Source organism: Microsporum canis, genomic scaffold, assembly GCF_000151145.1.
Source record: "Microsporum canis CBS 113480 supercont1.4 genomic scaffold, whole genome shotgun sequence".
Taxonomy (NCBI): domain Eukaryota; kingdom Fungi; phylum Ascomycota; class Eurotiomycetes; order Onygenales; family Arthrodermataceae; genus Microsporum; species Microsporum canis.
In genome coordinates, this window is record NW_003299166.1 from 1,974,188 (window position 1) to 1,998,638 (window position 24,451).

The 24,451-nt window shown below is 46.1% G+C and overlaps 11 protein-coding genes across 11 annotated transcripts; 8 read left to right on the forward strand and 3 right to left on the reverse strand.

The window, feature by feature from the left end:
• Nucleotides 1–11: 11 nt before the first annotated feature.
• Nucleotides 12–875, forward strand: MCYG_04716 (N(5)-glutamine methyltransferase MTQ2; the record flags this gene model as incomplete). The annotated part of the gene is made up of 2 exons (XM_002846933.1): nt 12–719; nt 747–875. The coding sequence occupies 2 exons, from the start codon at nt 12–14 to the stop codon at nt 873–875; spliced, it is 837 nt and encodes a 278-aa protein (XP_002846979.1).
• Nucleotides 876–1,275: 400 nt separating this feature from the next.
• MCYG_04717 (small nuclear ribonucleoprotein Sm D1) lies at nt 1,276–1,887 on the reverse strand (the record flags this gene model as incomplete). Its single annotated transcript, XM_002846934.1, has 3 exons — nt 1,276–1,589; nt 1,743–1,792; nt 1,874–1,887. The coding sequence occupies 3 exons, from the start codon at nt 1,885–1,887 to the stop codon at nt 1,276–1,278; spliced, it is 378 nt and encodes a 125-aa protein (XP_002846980.1).
• Nucleotides 1,888–2,834: 947 nt separating this feature from the next.
• MCYG_04718 (uncharacterized protein) lies at nt 2,835–4,202 on the forward strand (the record flags this gene model as incomplete). The annotated part of the gene is made up of 1 exon (XM_002846935.1): nt 2,835–4,202. The coding sequence occupies one exon, from the start codon at nt 2,835–2,837 to the stop codon at nt 4,200–4,202; it is 1,368 nt and encodes a 455-aa protein (XP_002846981.1).
• Nucleotides 4,203–6,171: 1,969 nt separating this feature from the next.
• Nucleotides 6,172–7,708, forward strand: MCYG_04719 (protein kinase domain-containing protein; the record flags this gene model as incomplete). The annotated part of the gene is made up of 5 exons (XM_002846936.1): nt 6,172–6,413; nt 6,479–6,708; nt 6,890–7,209; nt 7,290–7,455; nt 7,527–7,708. The coding sequence occupies 5 exons, from the start codon at nt 6,172–6,174 to the stop codon at nt 7,706–7,708; spliced, it is 1,140 nt and encodes a 379-aa protein (XP_002846982.1).
• Nucleotides 7,709–8,192: 484 nt separating this feature from the next.
• On the forward strand, nt 8,193–8,881 carry MCYG_04720 (uncharacterized protein; the record flags this gene model as incomplete). The annotated part of the gene is made up of 2 exons (XM_002846937.1): nt 8,193–8,231; nt 8,576–8,881. 2 exons carry the CDS (start codon nt 8,193–8,195, stop codon nt 8,879–8,881), a joined length of 345 nt encoding a protein of 114 aa, XP_002846983.1.
• A 1,575-nt stretch (nt 8,882–10,456) lies between these two features.
• MCYG_04721 (conserved hypothetical protein) lies at nt 10,457–11,542 on the forward strand (the record flags this gene model as incomplete). The annotated part of the gene is made up of 3 exons (XM_002846938.1): nt 10,457–10,583; nt 10,675–11,122; nt 11,182–11,542. 3 exons carry the CDS (start codon nt 10,577–10,579, stop codon nt 11,540–11,542), a joined length of 816 nt encoding a protein of 271 aa, XP_002846984.1.
• A 1,490-nt stretch (nt 11,543–13,032) lies between these two features.
• Nucleotides 13,033–13,496, forward strand: MCYG_04722 (uncharacterized protein; the record flags this gene model as incomplete). The annotated part of the gene is made up of 2 exons (XM_002846939.1): nt 13,033–13,079; nt 13,220–13,496. The coding sequence occupies 2 exons, from the start codon at nt 13,033–13,035 to the stop codon at nt 13,494–13,496; spliced, it is 324 nt and encodes a 107-aa protein (XP_002846985.1).
• A 1,356-nt stretch (nt 13,497–14,852) lies between these two features.
• On the reverse strand, nt 14,853–16,335 carry MCYG_04723 (ankyrin domain-containing protein; the record flags this gene model as incomplete). The annotated part of the gene is made up of 2 exons (XM_002846940.1): nt 14,853–16,162; nt 16,221–16,335. The coding sequence occupies 2 exons, from the start codon at nt 16,333–16,335 to the stop codon at nt 14,853–14,855; spliced, it is 1,425 nt and encodes a 474-aa protein (XP_002846986.1).
• A 632-nt stretch (nt 16,336–16,967) lies between these two features.
• MCYG_04724 (conserved hypothetical protein) lies at nt 16,968–18,708 on the reverse strand (the record flags this gene model as incomplete). The annotated part of the gene is made up of 2 exons (XM_002846941.1): nt 16,968–17,976; nt 18,686–18,708. The coding sequence occupies 2 exons, from the start codon at nt 18,706–18,708 to the stop codon at nt 16,968–16,970; spliced, it is 1,032 nt and encodes a 343-aa protein (XP_002846987.1).
• Nucleotides 18,709–19,451: 743 nt separating this feature from the next.
• Nucleotides 19,452–20,654, forward strand: MCYG_04725 (conserved hypothetical protein; the record flags this gene model as incomplete). Its single annotated transcript, XM_002846942.1, has 1 exon — nt 19,452–20,654. The coding sequence occupies one exon, from the start codon at nt 19,452–19,454 to the stop codon at nt 20,652–20,654; it is 1,203 nt and encodes a 400-aa protein (XP_002846988.1).
• Nucleotides 20,655–21,533: 879 nt separating this feature from the next.
• Nucleotides 21,534–24,260, forward strand: MCYG_04726 (GTP-binding protein 2; the record flags this gene model as incomplete). Its single annotated transcript, XM_002846943.1, has 1 exon — nt 21,534–24,260. The coding sequence occupies one exon, from the start codon at nt 21,534–21,536 to the stop codon at nt 24,258–24,260; it is 2,727 nt and encodes a 908-aa protein (XP_002846989.1).
• Nucleotides 24,261–24,451: the final 191 nt, after the last annotated feature.

A 24,451-nucleotide genomic window follows, 5' to 3' on the forward strand; every position in this document is an offset into this window, starting at 1 on the left:
TCGGCCTGGAAATGCTCCCAACTCCATCAACATCGCATGTGGCCTTCGACACAATATACGAGCCAGCAGAAGACAGCTATCTCTTTCTTGATACCCTATCAGATCTCGACGAGGCGTCGTGGCTATCTGAACGGTTTAATTCCGGAAGCTCTGGTCAGAGAAATGGCCTTAACCCTCCCAGTGCGAATTCTCCGTCGCCGATAATCCTCGAAGTCGGCACAGGATCTGGCGTCATCCTTGGGTTTATTGCTGCCAACTGCAAGACAATCCTAGGCAGATCGGATATACTAACTATAGGCACTGATGTGAACATGAAAGCCTGCAGTGCAACGCGGCAGACTGTTAAAGTTGCTGTGATGGACAAACATTCAGAGGAGAATTATAGAGCCTCGCCCCTTGATGAGAACGGGGTTGAAAGTTCTACCAATTCTAGAAGACCAAAGCCGCTACAGCCATTGGCTGTGATAACCGGAGATCTATGTTCTCCATTCCAGCCTGGAATCGTGGATGTTCTACTATTCAATCCTCCATATGTACCGACACCAGACCTTCCACATCTTCCTTCACCATCAGATACCGCTTCCAGCTCTACTAAAATGTCAAAATTCGAAATGGAGTCTTATCTCCTATCTCTCACCTATGCTGGAGGTGAAAACGGCATGGAAACTACAAATCGTTTATTAGACTCGATCCCTCATATCTTGAACTCCGAGCGTGGGGTAGCTTATGTTTTGCTGTGCGCACAGAATAAACCCCATGAAATCATTGATCGAATTAAGCAGTGGGGGGACGGCTGGAAGGCCGACATTGTAGGCAGAAGTGGCGTGAAAGCTGGCTGGGAGCGACTAGTGATACTCAGGATATGGAAGGATTGAAGAATGATGCTCGATTCATTTACAGCATGAACAGCACTTATATATATACTGAAATGACGACTCTCAAAGAGAATAGACCCATTAGAATTCGCTGATATTGCTTTGAGTCACCAGATTTTATCTACTAAACTCGCCCTCTGGTAGTTGACGATTAAAATCCCCATTCAGCTCCTCCTAGCAAAAATAAAAGTATAATCAGTGAAGGAGCAACAAAAACCGAAGGGGACAAGACTATTCAGGCCTTCGGCGCTCATAGCCTCCCTTTCTCGTCTGAGCACGCAGGTGATATTCGTATCGTATTCTTCTTGTCATGCTTTCTCTGCCATCAAAAGGCATAATTTTTCAACAAAACGCCAAACATGGAGTTACCACATTGAAAATGCGGTACCACGGCAAAAGCCTAGAATCCACGACCTCGTCCACGTCCCCTGCCGCCACCTCGTCCACCTCGCCCTCTGGGGCCTCCTCTTGGGCCACCACGGCCGCCTCGATCACTCTCCTTTCGTGCCTTGTTCTTTGGTTTTGGCTGGTCGTCTACAAGCAAGGTATCAAGAGGAAGGCTGTCGGGTAGGATATAGTATCTGATTGTAGAACCACGGATATTAATCGAGTCAAGGGAGATAGGGTCACGGCCTTTGGGGGTCATCTTGACTGTGCGTAGGGCGGTGTTCATTTGTGGGGAGACAGAGGCTATCGTTCCATGGAGAATGGTTCCTAATGTCCAATACGTTAGAAAATTATAATTTTTCGTACAATTGGGCTCTAGAATTTAAATATAGAGGTGTAGAGGTTTCCGTATTGGCAACATCAAGTCGCGCAAGCTTGCGCGAGGCCGTATATCATGGTTGCAGAGCATCCACCACTCACCATTCTTAAGCTCGATTGTGACTGTCTCATTTGCACATTTCATAAGAAACCTGAATAATTAATAATATATTAGCTGCTGGTTTAAAACTGCTTAAATCCTTTAATCTGTCCCCAACCTGTCGCGCACATACCTGACAAGCTTCATGGTGGAAAATGTTGCCAAGTTTCACACGTACTCCGATAGAAAAGCTGATGGCAGATATAGCACACAGAGAGTAAAATAGTAGAGAATGTATTCCTCGTATCTAGAGATATTGAGTCTTCAGAGTTGGTATTTGTCCTGTTAATATTATATTTATTTGTGAAGCTTCAAAGATCGCGGAAGTTCTTATCAACCACGTGACCATAGCTTGGAGATATTTAAACAGGCTTTTTCTTTTCACAACATCATTGCTATGAATGAGATCTTTGACAGACGTCTTTGGAAGAAAAGTAGGAGATATTCTGTCTCCTATGTACTATTCACAGATATTCTGAACTATACCATAGAGTAATCTTCTTATTTTTTTTAATGAAAGTCTCCATTGGTTGGCAGTTATATAAAGCAGATTTGTATAACTACACCAGACCATAAGAGCTTTGATATCAAAGGTCATGAAATGGATTTTCCCCTAGTTCTCTAATATCTACTTGACGCAGTGTTATTTTATATCAGCCTATGCTCACTACTGATGCTACCCTTCTGGCCATCTGCCGCTCACTTGATCATCCTCTGACTCTTCAATTGAATATTAAAATAAAACCTTGCAGCCAAAGGCATTCCAAATATAAGTCTCTTACTCCTCCTCTTCTATAGAGTCCATGATTCTTACTCCCTGCTAGTGAAAGCTAGGCGCAAGGGCTTCAATGTTGTCGACTAAGCATGATGAAAAAAGTCACACGATGCGATATCAAAAATGTCTTTTGACATTCACCTTTCCTTATCTTCTCTTCACACAGTTAAAGGCAACCAGTTGAGCTCAAAAAGCATTATCCCGCTAGGCAGGCAACCTTGTCTTACTCGATCCATCGATCCGTACGGTCTTCCACTTCCTCTTCGTCTACAACGCTTTTTTGGATAAGGGTTGACATTGCATTATCCACCTTTTCATTATGAGTATCATCGTCAGCATGCCGGCCACAGCACCCACTCCAGTGTCAGTTCCAGTAATACTGAAAACACCGATCGCTCGCCCGGAAGCCAAGTTCGAACTTCTTGCAGCGGAACTGCTCGGGGAAATCTTTGGCTACGTGGATCCAGAGTATATCGGCAACGTGCGACTGACTTGCCGGTCTTTCGCTAACGCTTGTGTCAAACATATGCCTAGGATGTGCGTGGTCAGCTGTGCGAAAACCAGTCTCGAGAAGATGGAGCACCTTTCAACCCACCCGCTTTTTTCTCAACATATTCGGTCTCTTACAGTAGACTGCAGCCAGTTATGGACACTTGTTACTGGAAAATGCAATCAGCCATGGAATTATGTGAGTGCAGTTAATCCAGAGGCATTTCCGTGGTGTGAAACGTACAAGACCCTATGGAAAGAGCAGAGAGAAACTAGACAAAGCGGTAGAGATGCTACCATCATATCCAAGGCTATTCCGAACTTCCAGAATCTCAAAACCGTCCGGATATACATGGGCTGTTTCAATGAAGACGGCCGTTTGCACCGGGAGACGTACAAATCAGCATTTGAGCATTTCAGCTTCGCCCATGATAAGCCTGTTTCTTGCGGTATTGATCAGTATCTAATGGTCATGGAGCCTCTACGTGACGCAGGAATTAAGATCGAATCTTTGGAGCTACGTGATGTGTCGTACGGTATCTTCTATCCCCAAAAGGAGATCGTGGTTGACATGGAGAAGATCTTCCAGAACCTCACCAGCCTATATATTCGTGTCCAAGTTCACCCTGACAAGGTAATGAGCTCACTCAACCCGAAACCTGAGCTGGGAAAGGTCCTCTATTGGGGAGTCATGGCACAATACGTCGAGGCAGCTGCCGGTCTACGCTCCTTATCTCTTGCATCAAAGGATGATCACGGCTGTAGAATGATGTCTGCAGACTATGCATTCCCTGCTACCTTTACATGGGAGCAATTACACACCCTTTCACTCGATAATGTCTGGATCACGGAAGATATGTTGACCGGCCTGGCTACTCGCCATTCCAAAACACTCAGAAGCCTGACGTTACACAATATAGTCATCCGCGGGTCTTGGTTCACTGCCTTGCCTGCCATTCGCGAGGCTACCTCTCTAGAAAGAGCAGTAGTTTACGGCTGGCTTGCCAACCCGGTGGGCGTGTATCCTCGACGTGAACACTGGAGACTTGGCGTCTATCCCGACAGAGAGCATGACACACCTTGGGGGGATGATGCAAGGCAACATAGGCTCGGGCTTCAAGTTGCATCTTACCTCTGTAAGGTCCCAGCTACCTTTTACCTCCCATTGGATTATTCGAACATGACTAGAGAGATTTAAGGCAAAGGAGAGACGACAGGATGTGCCCTCTGCATTGTATTTTGGATGGTTTTTTTTTTTTTTTTATTTTTTCTTATTTTCTTATTTTATTTCCCCATTAATCTTGGTTATTCACCGAGACAACTTGTGACCCATGCGACCATGCCCGCCTACGTATGTACCATCTTAACCAGAAAGAGGAAGAAGAGCCCTGTACGATGCATGCTGCCACGATGAAGATAGGGGGGGCAACCCTTGCTTGTTCGACCCGATCATATCGATAAAGAGAGCCACCCCGTGCAAAACACAAAAAAGAAAAGAAGAGAAAATGAGTGAACGGAAAAAAGAAAGGAAGACAACGAAAGATCGTCAGAAGAATTTGTCATTCCTTAAAGTCAAGCCTTAGAGCCTCCATCTCGGCCTGAGAAATACTCCCGATACATCAACACCCCTGCTAGCTACAAATACGTATTGTACATTAGCTAAGTGGAAAATGGGAGTCATAGCATAAAAAAAGCAAGAAAACAGATCAAAACCTCCCCTATCACATCTGCGAGCCATTCTATCAAAGCTTAACAGAGACACTAACGGAGGCCATCAGTAATCACCAGCCGCTTAATTTTACCATCTGCTAGCCTTACCATGGGGGAACACAGCCTTCCTCAAAATGTCTCTTTTATAGTTCTCACTCTCTGCCCTCAAACCCATCAATCAGATCCATAGCTGACCGGCGGATAGAAGGGACTCAGCACCCCTGACCATGGTCGTGTTGGTTATATGGGGTTAAACCACGCGCCATCGAGGCCTCTCCCCCTTTTCTCCCTCCCCAAGGCGGAGCCCCTGGTCGATTGCCTGCTACATAATTCGTTACTTTAAACAGTTCTTCTATCAAAGCTGTCAAGGAAATTAACTTACGACATTATCATTATTATCCCTGTATTTTCTGATATGTGACTGGGTTGGACTGCACATCCTCTCCCACAAGCAAATATGCAACCTGGCTGAGAGGAGATGATGGAGCAACTCCGCAGCATCCGCTCCACACCGCCCGTTCATTCTCCGCACATAGCAAAAAAATAAGTACCATATGGAGTACCAAGTATTGAATTGCGGTTTTATGTATGCCCTTCCTCTAGTAACACATTGTACACTAACAGGATAAAAGAAAAGAAAATGACCCCCAAAAAAGAACCCGCCCAGGGAACGGACTTGGTCGGAAATGGGCTTTTTTGATGCGCAGCCCAACTCGGTCGAGGCTTGTAGGTGTGCGTCACTTCGGCTTCAGAGGCTAAAACGAATAAGAAGTCCGCAAGCAGATCAAGATCTCCGAAGCAGGTCTGCATGTGGCGGACCGAGTTGGCGGCTAACACGCAGCTCTTTTCCCGTGGGGTTGAAAGTGTGGACGAGGCCCGGACGAAGCAAATACGAGGCAAAAGGGGGCCAAAAGTAAAGCAAGTTCGTAGTTCTAGATCAGGTCAGGTTCGATGAAATCAAAAGAAAAATAACTAACATTAAGAATTAGACATAATAGGGACCATGGCTAGGACAGAAAAGGATAACGCTGGCTGATATAATCTCCTTGAAGCCAGGGGAGACAGATGAGTTGATGTTTGCCCTTCCCTTGCACTTAGCGAGGTTGATAATATAACTAATTAATACCGACAATAATATATAACTATACCCAGCATACTAGGGAAAAAACCCATCACCCATGGCAGCAATGACAAACAGCCAGAAGACACGAAACAGCCGCCGAGACAATGGCGTTCGTATTCAAGTACATGCTTACAACCTGAAGCAATCGTACCACCAGCTTATGCAGAGTGGTTGAGTTGTTCTCCTAAGGTTGCACTCTGTACTCTTGTGGCGCTGTCCTTTGAGTGGTAGCGGTTGGGTGACTCGATCCTTGAGTCAAGGACTATCAAGTGCGAACTTCCATGAAGAGACCTTTCTCCTAGGCAAAAGGATGACGAAAATAGCCTTGCAGAGAATGAAACCTATAGCTCCATCATCTCCATTTCTCTCCTCAATCAGGCGGTACTTGGTCCAGCAACCCCGATGGGCCCATACTGAGGCAACGCAAGAAGCAATTGAAGAACAGACCCTGCCATCCTACTATCGAAAGACCTACTATCCAGTGAGAATTGGCCAAATTTTTAACGATCGTTATCGAATAATTGCAAAACTTGGCTATGGCGCATACTCAACCGTCTGGCTTGCAAATGATGAAAGGTACTTACCCCCCCCCACCAGTCCTATCACAGCTGCGCCCTATCACAACTAATATAGAATCGCAGGGCAAAAGAATACAAAACGCTGAAAGTTACTGTGCAAGTTGATGACAGTACGGCCTCGACTTCTCCTGTCTTAAATGAGATCAAGATGCTTCGACACATGAAGACATTCGTCGACAAGGAACATCCCGGACTTTTTTTCACACGCCTTGCCGATGACATTCTTGAGATTGACGGCCCAGCTGGCGGCCGCCATTATTGCGTAGTATCTAAGCCACAGGGGAACAGTGTCCGTATATTGCAGGAAAGGTTCCCAAATGCAATACTACCAAAACTTCTAGTTAGATCTATAGTACACCGATTGTTCTTCGCGGTGAATTGGTTACATGCAACCTGCGGCGTCGTACATACTGGTAGGTAGAATATATCTAGAGAAAATATCTTGCAATGGTTGTCTGTACTGATGTATAACAGATATTTCACCCCAAAATGTTTTGATGTATCTATTCGACGATACCAGCAGCCTTGAGCAGGTTGAGGAGATGGAATCCCAAGAACCTAGTGTACCCATTATCGCAAATGACTATGGATCCGCGTCGCATATCACTTATAAATCCCGGTCTACCATGCTAGAAATATCTGGCCATCCCATTCTCACGGATTTTGGCCAGATGCGGCACGTTGAAGGATGTATAAACCAGGACTGGTGGATGCCTGACATATATAGGGCTCCAGAGGTGCTCTTGCAGCTCCCTTGGAGCTATGCAGTGGATATATGGTCGATTGGTGTCATGGTGAGTCTCACACCTAGATAAATCTTCTATAAATGATTTGATTTAGATATGTAAAATGACAGAATGCCTTGAATACATAGACACTTGAACTCCTCGAAGGCAAAAATCTCTTCGATCCAGTAGATCGTGTCCACAGGCAGTATGTACTTCCGTTGGCCATAGCACAGTACATAGGATATCTTGGCTTTCCTCCACTGAATATTATCGAAAAGAGCCCACTCTTCTCAACTTACTTTGACGCAAAAGGTATTTTCATCCCCGAATGAATTGAGTTGAAGTGGTGGCCGGCGTTAATATGACTATAGGAAACTATATAGGTGAAGCTCCAATACCCAAGACCAGCTTGGAGGATTTTGTAACAACCATACCACCAGGCAAAGAAAAAGACATGTTTCTCCGGTTCATACGGAAGATTTTGACATGGGATCAGGAGGCAAGAGAAACTGCGAACGAAATTATACTTGACGAGTGGCTCATGATGCCGAACGAAAGCCTTTGAAAGGGTGAGTACGGAGTACTCAGGGAAGTGTACTTTACTATAGAATTATAAAACGGATTAAAACGAAAAAAAAACACTAGACTGAACGGAAAATCCACAATCTCAAATAACGACTCCGTATCTTGGTGACATCTCCAGTGAAGAAGCTGTCGATGATTTTAGCGTCCAAATTAGAACCCGATGTACGGATGCTTAATCAAGTACTCCATTGAGGGGAGTTACTAAAAAAAAAAAGGCTTCGTTTTCTCCGCGGTTATGCCGTAATCATCTTGCTAAGCCATCAAGATCAGTTCGAAAGGGCTACACATGTTGTGGCCAAAGGCCTATGCCAGTTTGTTTGGCGACATCCTAATGTACCCCATATACTCTCCCGCACTCTGCAAACCGCATCGTAGCAGTAGATCGTAGCATCAAGGCTGGTTCATGATTCAATGATCCCCTCCAATCGGCGGGCTGAGATGTTTCCGTTCGGGCAGTGCATGGCATGGAGAGTTGTACCATCATCCATCTCAGCCATGAATCTGTAAGTTCAGGCCGTTGATCGAAGGGCCAAACTGAAATAGAAGCAATGGTCGATGGAACGTTGTTTCAGAGTTCAGGACGGAGAGTCGGCCTTCCGGGCTGTAAGAAGATCATCATTTCGGTCAAACAGCAGCGGCTGATGATGCTTTTTCTTCTTCTGCTTCTGCTTGTTCTTCTTTTCTTCTTCTTCCATTTGCTTTTTTTTTTCTTCTTCTGGTTTTTATTTTTCTTTTTTCGTCCGTCTTGTCCGTCTCGATGACATAAGCAGATGATATAATATACAGCTGATTAATACACGCTAATCTCCTTTTGGTATTTGTAGAAAAAGGTTGATGACATAAGCAGCGGAGCACGGTGCAGGGGCCAAGCTTTCAAGTGGATCCCGAGATCTTTACCCTTTTCAGCAGGGTCCACCTTTTACTATCACGACCTTTTTTTATTTTGAGCTTCAAAGACATCAAAAAAGCAGATCAAGACGAAGAAGAAGACGCAAACAGCCCAAGACAAGTAAGATACAGCAGAGAAACCGACAGCTGCGGCAATACGGCAGAGATAGATATTAGAGGCGAGATGAGACAGCGGGTCGAGATCGACGTTCAGGCTGAGCTTCGACAGCCTGTCAAAATTCACAACACAGCAGAAGGCGGTTAGATGCACCTAGCAAAACCTACCCCCTTACATCATTTTGTATGGGCAGCGACTTCAGTCGAGTCTCCTTCGGGCCTTGACTCAATATCAGATTACTCATTACTGCACTGACAACCAATGACACGCAGGAACCGGCTGCTCAGGCATAGCGCTGGGCTGGTTGTGGACGGGTCAGCCTGGCCCCCTGGCCCCCTTTCTGCGGGCTTCCCTCTCGCACTCCTCACCTCATTTCCTCCAAGAGCGGCAGAAGGAAAGGGAAATGGAGGGGGAAATGCAAAAGGGAAACCCCATAGGGCTGAGAAAAAGGAAACTCTGGGTGCAACATGCAACAACCGCAAGAATTCTTTTTCACCGCCCATGGAAACAAAATATCTACATTCGAAATAGGGTTTTGACTTTCCGACCTATTAACTACCACTAGTTCCATGCGGCTGTGCTGCCTGTCTCAACCAAGATATATGCATGCCCTGCTCGAAAAGTCGAAGGATTGTTCACAGAGCCACATGGGACCCCTGGCGGGCCCAAAGTCGTTTAGTCGTTTACTGCCGTCGTGGGCATAGTCGTGGCCGTTCAGGTTCCTCACCCAGGTTCCTGGTCATTGCTGCCCTTCTTATCGTGCAGGTTGCTCATCTCTGCCCTTCGACCACTGGGACTGCGTTAATCTCTTTTTATTTTTACTTTTATTTTATTTTCATTTTTTTTTTCCCGTACCTCTTCAACCTCTTAAACCTTCCTCTCCATCCATACCTCGCAACCCTTTCCTTTCAGCCGTTTTTGTAATAATTTGGAATTTTTTTTTTTGAAAACACAAACGAAAAAGCAAAACAGGGCAATGGAGATGGAAAGCTGGTTGGTAACTTAACCCGGTGTATACTTATATTCTTCTTGACCCTCTTCAATTATTCGACTAAATCGACAACTAAAACATCAGCAAGAGACCACCACATAGCCAGTCCAGCATACAATCCATATATACGCGCCTGCTGCGTACATTTTACAGTCATATAGGGCCAAACAAACGTACACATCTACATACTTGCTCCCCAAATGCTCCAACACAACAGCAGACCGCACACTCCAGGCTCTCGCCGAAGACGACCGAGAAGCGCATGCGCAGATACTGGTTTGCTTCTATCACCGTCTCCGTCGCCTTCACCTTCACCGTCAACACCTTCAAACAGCTCGTACCGGCCAGACTCGTTTCCCATGGCCGCGCAAACATGCGAAGCCTTGTTAGGCATAGCCATCCACGATTTGTCATCCACTTCTGACCTTCTCCCTGACTCGACTGGTGCCATGCAGATGCAGGCATATACATGTCCATCGTCTCAGCCTTTCGAAATAGACCTCTCCCTTCGGGGGGTTACTACTCCCTCCTCCCCCATTTCCTCAACCTCATCCGCCTCTCTCGGCCATCACTCCGACGCCGCTGAGGCATATAAGTATGACGCCCACTCCCACACCAGTGCTAGTCCAAATTCACATGGACAATCCTCACGGTTAGTTCAATCCATAACAAATTCATTTATATATTTAACTCGTGACTGCAACAATTTCATGAATACTGTCTTTTACACCCAAATGATCTCGATTATTTGACGTCAATAAAGATCTTTCCTCTGCCAGGTGTCGCCTCCCACGCCCTTGTCCGACTTCATGCACGAGTCTCAGCCCATTTCTGTACTAGATTATCCCAACATGTTCGGTATGTTCGGAGTGCGGTTTTAACATTTAAATCAGCTGCTCTTCCCCCTTTCTCCTACTAAATAAGCTCCCCCTCTCTAACAGCCTAGCAGTCCCCGACTACACCGTCGACAGTGCTTCAACTTTCGACTCTCTCCAGTTCACCAACGTAGACACCCCAGTCAGTGTTAGCACAGCATCATTATCAATGTCTCCACCATTTGGAAATCCACCATCCCGTCCCCCAAGTGTATCGGACTCCTTTGGTATATACGACCAACCGCAGCATCATCACCAACAGCATCCCTCTTCAACACTTCAATTCAGCCGTGAACAGTGGAATATGGCTCTCCCGATCCCTCGTTCATCTGTATACCCGGACCAGCAGAAAATGAACAGGGTTGCACCTGACAGCTGTCCAGGCAGCAACAGACAGTCCATGTCACCTGCGCATGGGTACTCAGACCTTTCAAAACCACTGGACATGCATCTACAGAGTCTTGATGGTCCAATACCCACCTCCCAAGGCCAATATGGCCTCTCAGCGACCTCATATCCCCAGTAAGTAGTTTTAACAAACCATCTTTTCCCTTGGACTTTGTTCTGACATTTATTTCCAGGGCACCATACTACACACCTGTCCCTTCACTACCAACCACACCTCCATCAGCAAGCTCTCCAACCTTTTCGCGCTCTCATGCGCACGCGCCTGCTCATACTCACCATCGCACCCCGTCATCCAACTCTCCATCTCCAACAGCTCTAAGCGAAGCTGACCTCCGCTCCAAGCCCCAATGTTGGGACCACGGATGTAACGGACGCTCTTTCTCGACCTTTAGCAACCTTCTGCGCCACCAGAGAGAAAAAGCCGGTCTTTCTGTTAAAGCCGAATGCCCCTACTGCGGAGCCGCTTTTACCAGATCTACAGCGCGGAATGGCCACTTAGAACGAGGCCGGTGCAAGGCCATGAGAGAGGAATAATCGATACAGCTAATGCTATGATAACGACGCTCTGCTCTTTTCACCGTTATGATATTTTTTAATGTCCAAAAGCCTCTCGAGTCTTCTTTAGCAGAAAGGAAGGATTATACTTTCGTGCTATCTATCGTTCAGACATGGGGGAAGCGGGCGAGGAACACAGTTGCATGGTGAGAACCCATGATTTAATGTTTCAGCCTAGCGTCCACGTACGCTCAGCGCGGACACGGACGAAGAAAGCGAGGGCGAAAAAACCGCAAGAGCCCCATCTCATGGCCTGCATCTGGTTTTCTTGTGCTGAGATGCTCGGAAGCACACGAATCCATGCTCCGATGACATAAATGGGGTGAGCCGTTTCTCAGCTCTCGCTGATTTCAGCTAGATCGCTCTCTTTTCTTTTTCTTTCCGGGTGACGTTTTTTTTTCTCTATCCCCTTGGCTTGACTTACAGGGATTGCGGATTTAGACAGGGGTTGGTTGTCAGCGGGGGGTTTTCTCTGTTATTTTTTTTTTTTCTTGGTTCTTGTCCTCTATATTCTCCCACTTTCTCAACGTATATATTACTATTTTTCTCGCGTTTCTTTTTGTTTTTACGACCATGCGCGAGGAAAGGCAAAGGACCGGGAGTATCGGCAGACTGGCAGGAGTTAGCGACTTGTGCATTAATATCTTATTGATGATTTTTTTCCCCATAGAAAGCGAAGCGTCCGTTTTTACTTTCCGATGTCAATCTTATTTTTAGCCTTTTTTATGCATGCACGCTTAGTCCTTACCATTATTAACACGTGACTTTAGATTTTCCAATTTTTTCGTTTTTGTTTCAACTTCGACATTTCAAGTTCGTCTTTTGCGAGGAAAAGTAGGGGACGGGAAGATGACAACGAAGAGGTGAGCAAGACCATCATCAGCCCTACTATGTATACAAGCTGGCCAACGGAGTACGAGCAAAGCCTTCTTGTGAACTACTGGCAGCCAACCAGCGACCAGCCACCTCCAGCTCCTGCATGATCCTTGTTCGCCAGGTCACAGAGTGTGTCATTCAGCGGCTCAAACTTCCACCGCTTATCTCCTAACTCCAAGCTGGAAATCCAACCCAACAAGGTGAGATTCGAGCGGTGACGGGATGAGCAGCGGTGCATAAAGAGACAGGGAACATCGAGCATCCCCCGGCCTGGCTGAATAGCGTTCATCGCCTGCATATATTTCCCTCTTGGGTGCAGGCTCAGCGCTACGTGAAAAGCAGGCCAGCCCAAGTCGAGCTCGTTTTCTGTGCAACTATCGCAGATTCATAAACCCGAGCCCGAATATCCGGCCTCAAGCAATTACCTGATGTGAAGGCTTGAACCCGGACACTTTTGCATCACCTTGCCATTAGCCCCCAAGTTATATGCATGGACATGTCTTTCGACTGGGCAGCTACCTGGAGCCCAGATTTTGCGAGATAGACTTGTTTCATCATCTCTAGAAGCAGAGTTTGTCCGCTTCATCTTAGCTATGACTCTCGGGGCGTGGACCAGCTTTCTCCGATTTTTCTATACTATGTATGTCTTGGAAGCTCGAAGTATAGAGGCCAACACCAACCCTGCATCTTGCGTTATTGCACATCGTACGACTAGACTTTGCATGCACCACCCCGAATTAATGTCAAAGAACTTAACACCCATCTTCTAGTACATCGTAGGATGCACATGCATGCATGGAATGCGTGGCTACCAGGGTTCTTCGACCACGCGCAATCAGGCTGCGTATCAATGTATGAGATTATGCGTTCCAGTCATGTCTACGAACAGAACAACAAGCCTTCTGAACCCCAGATATGGGAAAGCGTAGATGCAACCTCACCCCCCTCCGTGTCTACGGGAATGCCACGTTCAGCCAGTCAAATCCCAGAAACAATAAGGCCCCCAAGCTCAAGAAAAGATGAAACATTCTCCAACCCCCTCTCTCGCATGTCCTAGCCTGTCCAACACGGACTGAGCCAGCTCAGTGGTCAATGACGGCCCCATTTCATCTATTTTATTCTTATTTCACTTACAAGACCCACGGTCCACGTCGTGCCATGCGACTCCCGTGCTCCATGAACATTAATTACCATGAACCATGATGTTTATCTGCGTCAACATACAATCTATTTTCGTCCGTCATTCAACGGAGCGGGTTCCTTCAACACGTGGACGGCGTGGCTATCATGGTTGTACCCCCTACCCCTGTCCTTGTCCCTTGTCCTTGCAGCAAGGCTATGAAGTATATGACTTCCTTTGCGGTTATCCAGTCTTCCATTCGTCAACTCAACCACACTCACTCATGACAAGGGCTATCTTCAAGCCAGCAGCCCAATTCGGAATACTCAGGCATCCTTCCGCCACCCGCGAATCCATAACCTCCACTTTCTTCTCCAATTTCTTCAGTAGCCAGCTATATACTTGCTCCATATACATGAAGTATATACATTTCGATACAATTTTCCTGCAGATATGCTTTTTAAACCTGTACAAGCGAGGAACTCTGGCTGGGCTTTGTTTCTCTCCCCCATGCCGATCTGATGGGGCTTGATTCTCAGATAACTTCAACCCCTCCACCCCTTCCCTCAAAAATCTAAAACTAAAAGGCCATGACCCAGTAGAGTCGCTAAGATCATGGCCATCAGGATAAACCGCTTTGGGTATGGTTGTGGACTCTATATTGTCTCGATATTATATGCTCGGGAGTTGCGGCTCGTACGTAGATCCCGGCGGACGCCACGAGGTCGGCCACATTTGCCTTAATACACTTAGGTTAAGATTAATATGGAGTATTACTCAACAAATGAACCGTATATTAGGTGAGTTATTATAACAGCTGAAGATATTTGCAGCGCCATTTTAGGAATACAATTAGACATTGCAGATCTTATCAATCTCCGGAGGAATGCATCACTATAATTTCCTTGAATATTTGGATATTCCTTCTTATCCCTGTGCATGTGAATACGTTGAGATTCTCGTTATTGGCAAAGCTCCAACTAGGTTTTTCTTTATATTATTAAATTATTGAAAAAAAGAAACCTCGATATAATTGGTCTATTTTCCTTTGGATATCCCGCAATGCAAGGTATGTTAGTATAAGAATGGTCTTCAGAGCGTGTGGAAAGGTATAGAAAGAAACAGATGAGATACAGTAATAAAAATACTAGTATATATAGAGAAAGAGAGAGAAGCCATAACCAAAAGGTAGTTCATAGTAAAAAGGGAACGTTTATTTAATAGGACCCAGAAAGTGATAAAGTAATATAAATACAGAACGGGAAGTAATCTGGTCTGTATATATGAGTAACCCTATTGAGGTTCAAGAAGCCCAAGTTCTGCTAGCAATGATCCTACCCATGGATACCCTTGGTCAGAAGCATACTTAACGGCCTCTTCAGCAACTTCTTTGTCTTTTCCTCCACATAAGGAAGACCAAATACCCGTCACAGCAAGGTAGCGAATAACATGCTCCTGGCCACTCCTGGCAGCGTAATGGATAACCTCTTTATGGTGACGAGTCTGTTTTGTGTAATCCATCAACATTTGGAATGATTTCACAAACCCGTATTTTGCTGCCTTTGTGAAAGAGCAAGATAATAGTGGTACTGTGTCCCGTATCAACGAGCGACGATTTGGATCAGCACCCTTTTCCAAGAGAATTGTCATGATTTCGTAGTAGCCCAGACCAGCAGTGATTGACAAAGGGGGTTCTAATACCCTGGAGCCGCTTATCTTATGCACAGAAACGCCTCTGTTGAGTAGCACTTTAACTACATCAATAGAGCCGTGGGCACAAGCGACGCGAAGAGTCCGGTACCAAAATTGATATACGGTGGTCTCTGGCACAGAGGATAAATCGGCCTTGTCGAGAAGGTAGCTTACAATATCCGAGTGTCCCCCTTTAACCGCATTCAATATTGCATATTGATAGTGAATATCGGTGACTGGGATATTGTACTCGGGTAAGGAAAGTATTCTGATGATCTCCCATTTCCCAGAAAGACATGCAAAGTTTAATGGAGTTACTGTATAGATCCTAATATCGTCCTCTTCCCATTTATATTCCCACGATATCCAGTTAACCAAGTTTGGGTCCGCACCGGCTTCCAGGAGTAGTTTAAGGGTGTCGACATGACCATTAAGTGCTGCCAGGTGGAGCGGTGCACCGAAAAAGCTGCTAACATAATTGCAACTAATGCCCTCAGTCTGGAGTAGGCTCTTTACGAGCTCAGTGTTTCCTACACATGCTGCGGCAGATATTAAATGGCGAGGGCTGTCGGGAGGGTCAATCGTGTGTTGAATTGGCGAGTGATTATTCAAGAGCATCATTCTAAGGACCTCCCAAGTTGGAATAACCTTCACAAGGGCCTCCGACAGTATAGTGGTATAATTATAAAGATTTTCACTTCCATCGCATAGTGGTGTTTTATTCGATAGTCTTAATGTCCTAGCCGCAATGCGGATGACATTAATCAAGTCGTTGCTAGATTGGCCTCTGCGTAAAACCTGGAACCGTAGATAATCACTTGATAGAGACTCTGGAGCATAATAGTACAGTTTCTCTTCACGGAATATCTGAGTCGAGTGAATTGCTCTGATGATACCACGAGCGAAAAAGCCTTGTGGATATAAATTAGCATTGATTCACTTAAAACAAGTTGATAAGGAGCAACATACTGCATATGAGCCTTAGCTTGAGTGCGACTCGTAGGCCCTTATATGAAGGCCCAAGAATGAGAACGAGATGATCGAATATCTCCTGCCAAATCTCCTCTGGAAAAGGGGTATACATTGTGATCATGGATACGGGGAAAGGCAATGGATATGAAGTGGAAGTGGATAGAAGTTGAAGTTATATATAGGGTCTTTGGAGCTTTAATGCACTAAATTGTTCTCTGAGCTTTGGGGGCCAAAACCATGGATTATATACATCATGATTACTGTAGCTGCATAAGTGTTGGTAGTTAGTAAACTAACTTGGCGTTGGCGCGCATCGCTCATAATACTCTCTATCACCTCCAATTCATTACTTCTCCCACCTCGTTCATCACATCTTTGACAATAAGTAATGGTAGCTGGTAGGTTTTTACTGTTTAATAGCAAAGGCGGCCGGCTATAGAGTCAAACCGTGATAAATTGACAATTTAGTTACAAATCATCTAATTATCAAATTTCAACTTCGATTTGGATACCTTGCGCTGGTATGTCATAATAGCAAAACCTACAAAGGATCACAATAAACAGATAACTAGCAGTGAGAAATAGTAGCTATCACTCTGAGAAAGAAAGCAAACTTCAAAAACATCAAGGACATCTCCTTAATTCCTCTCAATTCCCCCAAGGGACACCGGAAAACCCACTGCCAGTGTAGCCCGCAATAATACCGGTATGATCTCTCCAGACTTCAACTTCTCATGGCTCACCCTAATGGCCTATTTCGATTAGGAAATAAAAGGGACTGTCATATGTGCGAATTCCGACGACTTTGAGACCGCCCAATTCCGTATGGTGGTCGGCCAGCATAAACCATGTTCCCCTGACATTTTCTGTCCCGGACAGGCTATTAAAAGCGTTGTCCATGGCCGAGCCAGGTTTCGATGGGACAAATACTGCTTCACCCTCCGTGACTTTTATAGCTTGTCTAGCAGCTGCAATTGTGTTCCATGTTCCTTCATTTAAGATTGTGTCCTGGACCACCCATTTTAGATCTTTGACGTTATCCCCAGCAACAGACTTCCAATTCTGAAACGTAAGCTCGGAATAGGTGGCACGAGTACCATCAGGCAAATAGTCTCTTCTGGAGTAACTCTCCTTGATCTGGATTGCCTTTAGCTTTGGGCTGTATAACGCCTCATGGATTGGAACTGTATCGGAGACAGGGTGAATAAAGAGATCTTTGTTGTTTGTCACTTGTATATGTGTAAATGACTTGTCGTCTTTAGCTCCTCCGATAGTTTCTGCTAGCTTGGCAGGCTCGAGGGCAGCCATCTGATTTTTAGACCTCTCTATCTTATAGAATCGATCTATAGGTGGTTTTGTCACGTCCGGCTTGTGTGTAGAAATGGCCTCTTCAAGTACATCTCTCACTCGTTTGCCCTTTTCGCCATATTCTTCAAATTTCAAGGCCTTTGCGTCGGGTGGAGGGATTCTGTCTTCGAATGGACCCGGTTGTTGCCTAGAGGAGTCCCCTGGCCGCGGGTTTTCATCCGAAGTCCCTGGGCTAGGGCGGTTCTCCGCCGGAGCGTCACTACCAGGCTGGCCAGGGCCGTTTGACTCGTCAGGTCGGCCCCCTGGCGCTCCGCTGCCTGGCTTACTGCTGCCTGGCTTACTGCTGCCTGGCTTACTGCTGCCTGGCTTGCTGCTACCTGGCGCTCCGCTACCAGGCTCTCCGCTGCCTGGTTTTCCACCTCCGGGTTTTCCGGCCCCGCCAGGTCTAATAACAGGAGGAGCTCTAGTACCCAGGTCAACGGCGATACTCCTTGGGAGCTCGGGTAAGATTTGGCCATCTGTAACTTGTTACTATTTGCGTTCCTTTCAAAGTGTACTAACTGAAGAAACGGTACCTTTGCAAGTTTCAAATTCACAGGGTCGATTTATGACCTCCAGATCACCTCCCAAGGTAGCTCGTGCAACTACAAAAGGTTCAATCAAAGTAGAAGCAGCAAGGAGCTGAAGGACTTTTGCAGCGTTGAGATGCATTGTATCTCGAATAAGGTGGGTTGGTTCTTGCAAGTTGAATTCTCAGTTTTACTTCGGTCGTTTGATCCTAAGTGCCTTGGAGTAGATGAAGTGTGCTCTATTTATATTCAATTTCCGGGTATAATAACTAGGCACCTATCCTGAGAGCCATTTCTGATATCTCCAAGGCACATCCGTCAATACCCTTACATCATTCCCAGGGATGGCACATTTGTCCTGAGTAATCACTATGATGCAATATGGTAATATCGAGCGTCTGGTGATAGGCTGTTTTGTCATGTTCATGCTTCTTCCTCTTTCAAGATGTATACCTGTGGCAATGAGATAACCACAGTTGGGGCAAGGTTGAATTTGTTAGAAGGGGCCGTTTTGGGCCAACATGTTAACCTTCCTCCTGTTTCCTGAGATATCTGATCAGATGAGACTCGTTGTAATCATCTTACTTAGCTATGCGCAGCGCTGACATCTTAATACTAATCTTCCCCTTATTTGGTAGGGGAATCGGATGTAAATTGGAGTGCATATGCAAATGCAATGTAATGTTTAGTATCAATGAGTTCGTTTGTTGGGTATACCATATATCTAGGCCGACCTACAACTCGTTTCGGGGTATATCGCACTTAATAATCAATGAAATGTTGGAAAACATAGTATATAATCGGTAAGCGTTATCATTAATAAGTATAACGAATTAGGAAGCACATAATGCGTAATGTTTTGAAATAAACAATGGGTATAGCATTATAATCCTGCTTGTTGAAACGTATACTCTTTTGGTATCAGGCCGCGAATAGGTTGTTGTTGGGTTATGTTGGTGTATCAGAACTCCAAAATCACATGGAGAAACCACTCAGTCGGGACCTATTGCTAGGAGGTTCAAGGATATCCTTGCGTGTTCATGTCATCAAACTGCTTGATGCACGGGCGAAAAGTTCGTAGCTCCATACAGCATTGCAAGTGGCTGTTACCACCGCTTCACGGGATCCAAGCGCAGATATACGTTTGCGACTCGATTGGGTATTAGTATAGATATCGTGAGGCATTGTATCAAGGCATAAATAGGGGGGCAATATCCCGCAAGTGCCACTCTTTAATATCTGCTTTGACCATCACACATCATACCAACGCTATCCTCTCTCGCACACACACGCCACAGATTCAGACAACTATCATCAATCAATACATCATTCCAGAGATTTATCGCACAGCATGGGGGCTGTTTTTAACGGTATAATCCTCGGGATCACAGGGCTTTCTCTTTTCCCACTCGGAGAATACTTTTTTCCCCCCAAGAAAGTGGCTAATACTGTTGTTCGTGTTGCGGCTGGCTTGTCTCAGCCGCGCCAGCATAACGTCGCTAGTACTGGGGGAACAACGCCGAATGTGGCTTTGTTTAATGAGAATGGGGAGAGAATCGGTTTCCTAAGCGGCCAGAGGCATGGGGTTATCAATGACGGAAACTTTGGTGACATTGTTGTCGCTCCCATCGATTCTAAAAACAACAATCCAGCCACATATATTTCCCTAAGTGCATCATCAAGCGATGCCATCTGCATTGCATACGTCGCTGTGACACATCCCAGCGGGGAATACTGGGCCTTTTCTGGGGATAGCGCAGTTAGCTGCGGAGCAGCCTGGTACCTCTCCAACCTCGAAATGCAGGGAGATGACGAAAATAAAGTACACAAGCCAAAGTGCTTTTGGATCGATGGTCCGGGAGATGACGGAAAGGTGACCAATAATTTCCCCCAGGGAATCGGCATTCACCTAACCGACTTTGTGGGAAGCAAAGCACGATCGGAAGAATACCAAGCGAACAAGGACGCGATGTGCAAAAGCCGCCCTAGACTCCACATGTACAAAGAGTTAACTGAGCTGAATTGTTTGCCAATTTTCAACCCACCACTTAGCTATGATCCTGAAAATCGCGACAAGGATATCAAGGCCGCATTATCAGACGGCGAAGTCATGTGCAAACCGGGGCCGGATCAAAAGCCAACAGCAAGTGATATAATCCATCTCCGGAAATTTAGCTCAGGCCGATTTTCAGTCCCAACTTACGGAGTGAAGCGCAGAATCGTGGAGTTAAGTGAGAGGGAAGAAAAGGCACCGGGGCGTGCTTGTTTCACTGACGATATAGTAATCAGCGACTCCATGGGTGCAAAGGAACTTTGTGATGATCCTAACTCTCATGGGCCTGACTTCGTCTCTATAAAGGAAGGGTATTATTGCGATATGTGTTCACATGAGCTTTTCCCTCTCTGCCACAAAAGCGCGGCCGCGGCGAAAAATCAAAGGGGCTGTTTTGACGTTGACACCAAGAAGATGCGGTACACTGGGGATATAGCTGCCCGTGGAAACGGTACAATCGTCCCCGATAAGAGTTACCAGAGAGTTAGAGTATGGAAGTAGGGGTATACTCTGAATACTACGTGTCTACTTCGCAGGCGAAGGACACGATATCGTGTGAACGTCATCAGCTGAAGGAATGTCTGATCATGGAGATTTTCTACCTGTCGCAATTTCGGTATCGTTTCCTATTATTTCATACGGTTCGACATTGATAAACCTGCATTTGCGGAAGAAACACCAAAAAAAAAGAAAGAAAAGAAAAGAAAAGAAAAAAACAAGTGTGAGAGAACGTTTAGGTAGTTTTTATATTCAGATTGAAGAATGAAAATTAAGTTATTAAGCTTAAAGTGATTAAGTAATATAGTTTACACGTGATCTAAATATTACCTAATAAAATCTCGAAAATTTATTACTAATCAAAGCTACTGCAAACAGTGCAAACACATCGAGTCATCTTTCAAAAAGTTGTTGGCTTCAACAACAAAACGTCGTCGATTTTGAGATTTAACAACTAGCGAACACTTCAGCAACCATCGACATCATCGCAAGTATCACTATATTCTCATGATGAACTCTCCTTTTTGAGAAGTCTCCAGGAGCTAGCTGTACTCGTCCGACTACCTGCTACAGTTTGCCTCCTTCCTGCTACTTCTCTCATCATTAACTTTCCTCGTTCTCGAGTCGTTTCATTCTAGATACTATCTTCCTGCTTCAAGATGGTCCAGTCACTCTATCATCCTTTAAGATCTTACTATTTCTATACGAGCATTCAGTATCTTGGGTTGTTACACTATCACTCGAGGAACATACCCAGGGGAGAGCGCTACTGAACACGCCTATTCATACCTTTCTGCAGGTCCAATAAGATAAAAGATCAAAAAGTATATGCTGGTTTTGAAAGTGCTTATTTTCATAAGCTAAGAGGGGTATACCGTGTCTATGGCGTCGGTATTTACATTCGACCCTGACCTTCCCCGGGTTTCATCTCCGTGGTTAAGCTCGGGAGCCTCAACGCCCCATTATCAAAAGGGTAAAGGTAGCTCTACCTCCGGACCCAGCCCCGTTGATACGAGCGATCCGGGCTTCCTTGAAGCGTGCGGGATTAAGAAACTCCAGCCAGAGCCCCAGGATGGGCCTATTGAGTATAAACTGCATTTACTCTTACGCCCTAGACGTCCTTTTGTCTCCTTGACTTCGGGGGCCCAGGTTTCGGGGTCACACCATTCCAAGTCCCATGGTAACAGTGTTACAGAAAGAGATACCTCCGAGTCCCCTGAGCCATCCTCACGGCCTGCACAGTCGTCTTCAAACTCACCAAGACAGGCTCGTTTATGCCAACTTACCACCCAGCTCCTATGGAGACTGCAGCAGTCATCGCCTTTTCATTCATCCTCCACGGCAAACCTGGTTCTTCCTGCCCTTCCGGAGGCAACCGAGACGCTTGATGTCCCCAGCACGCTGTCTCCGCTACTTCCGGGCCTTGAAGAGAGTCAGGGGGCCTTGTATGAAATTGGTGTTACTGATGACGGCACTTTTGCGGGATTAGCGGAAGACGAACTGGATGAAAGCCTTGTTAATCTCCAGGCCATGGCTGCAAGCCTGGGCTGTAAAGTTGAAGTTCTTCGCCGTGTTGCAGTGGGATATTGCAAATGGATGGAGAAGGATGGGCTCTCTACTCGGACCGAGAAACTTTGGGTCGCGGAGGCACTTGTTAGTCCTGATTTAAAGCAATGCCGCTCCCAGGCATTGATAAGCGGAATATCTGATCGCTGGAAAGAAAATGGCTGCTCAACATATCTTTCTGTGACATGTCAACAAGAGCTCACCGAACAGCTTAATGTGGCAATTGCAGGGGCATCCGGAGCTGGAAAATCTTCTCTTCTTGGGATACTCTCTACCTCTGCGTTAGATAATGGGCGCGGTAAGAGTAGATTAAGTCTTCTCAGGCACCGACATGAGATTGCTTCTGGTGTTACCAGCTCCATTGCACAGGAATTAATCGGGTATTCGTCGAACGGGGATGAATCCCCAGATGTAATCAACTACGCATCTGGAAACATCACTTCATGGGATGACATCCATGTTGCTGCGGGCAGCGGTGGACGCGTCCTCTTTCTGTCAGACCTCCCAGGGTCTTTGAGATACGTCAAGTCTACCCTCAGAGGGCTCATGAGCCTTAGACCACATTACGTTCTTCTCTGTGTACCTGCAAACAACCCTGAAGACCCAGAGAGTACCGTGCCGCCTGAAGTAGGTATGTCACTAGCATACCTTGAACTATGCGTCAAACTAGAAATTCCTGTTGTCGTGGTAGTTACGAAACTTGACACCGCTACTAGATCTAGTATCAGACAGACGTTAGCTCAAGTTCTATCAGCAATTAAGTCAACCGGACGTAAGCCCTTGATGCTACCTGTACCGGGAGAAGCGAATGACCAGGACATGGAAGTTCACAGCATCTCACCAGCTGATCGAAAGGATGCCAGCGCCGCCATTGACTCCATGGGGCGTGATTGCTTAGATGGTATTCCAATCATCATTACCAGTGCGGTTACCGGGGCTGGGGTTGGGAAACTGCATGCCTTGCTACAGTCACTCCGTCTCCCTCCTGTCGAGCCCAGCCCACGCCTCGTCGAGGGCTCTAAAGATGATAGCGAAGGATACCCAAAATCTCTATTTGATATCAGTGAAGTTTTTGAAATGCCGCTTTTCAAAGTATACTCTCTATCAAATGAAGGCAAGCGGCAGGATGATCGAGGTATTGTTCTTTGTGGCCGTGTCCGCCGCGGTACTATTTCTATCGGTGACCGACTTGTTGTGGGACCTATCATTCCTGAACCTCGTCCCCATGAACCAACCAACACACCTCCGCGGACCAAATCAACCTATAGCAAATCCCTCCCAGATTCGTTGCCTTCTACACGCCCCCGGAAGTTCAACGGAGATTGCCTGGATGCGCAGCCTCAAACGCGTGCAGTCTGGAAACAAGTCCGGGTCGTCAGCGTTCGCAACCTCAGGCTCCCTGTCAAGGCCCTTTTTGAACACCAGGTCGGCACCATTGGTGTTGACTTTGTTGATTCATCAACCTCAGCATCCCTCGGGAGAATGCGCAAGGGAATGGTACTAGCGGACTTTAATTGTGGGTATTCATCCAACTCACTACTTTCTTCACGCCCACTCTCCACCTCTGCTCCATCCTTCCATTCAGGGTTCATTGCTCGGTTCCGTGCGTCAGATTTCACAGCTTCACCCCCCATGTTAGTTTCTGGCAGCACTTCTATGGTATATATCGAGAGTATACGGGCTGCAGCTCGGGTAATACTCGTGGAACAGGCAAAATCACAAATAACCGCGTCCTGTGGCATGGAGCCAGAAATATTCATGCTTGATTCCGCAGAGCATAGTCGTGCTGACAATGCTCATGCACTTACTGAAGGAGACCATGAGGACGAAGAGGTCAATGTGACATTTTCTTTCACAACTTCCGTCGAGTGGCTTGAAGTGGGATCTCTTATACTCGCAGTCCCTGGTACAGGTATAGGGGTTATAGCCACTCCTCCGTCTTCCTCATCATGCCTGTCGTCGATGGCTCGAGGATCAAATTTGACTAGCGCATCAGGCTTGAATGGTGTCGTTGGTAGAGTCTGTGAGGTCCTACATGCCTGATATATTGGCCATCTGGCCAGTTTAACGTCTGTCTTTCCGAGCGTTCACAAGTTTGATTGCTACCTATTCACCCTGATACCCCGAAAACTAGCTACCGAGGCAGAGACAATACATGAGCGATGAGCTGTCCCAGAGTTATTTCAATTTGGACTTCTTTTCTCTATATCTGTTCTTCATTTCCTTTGTCTTCT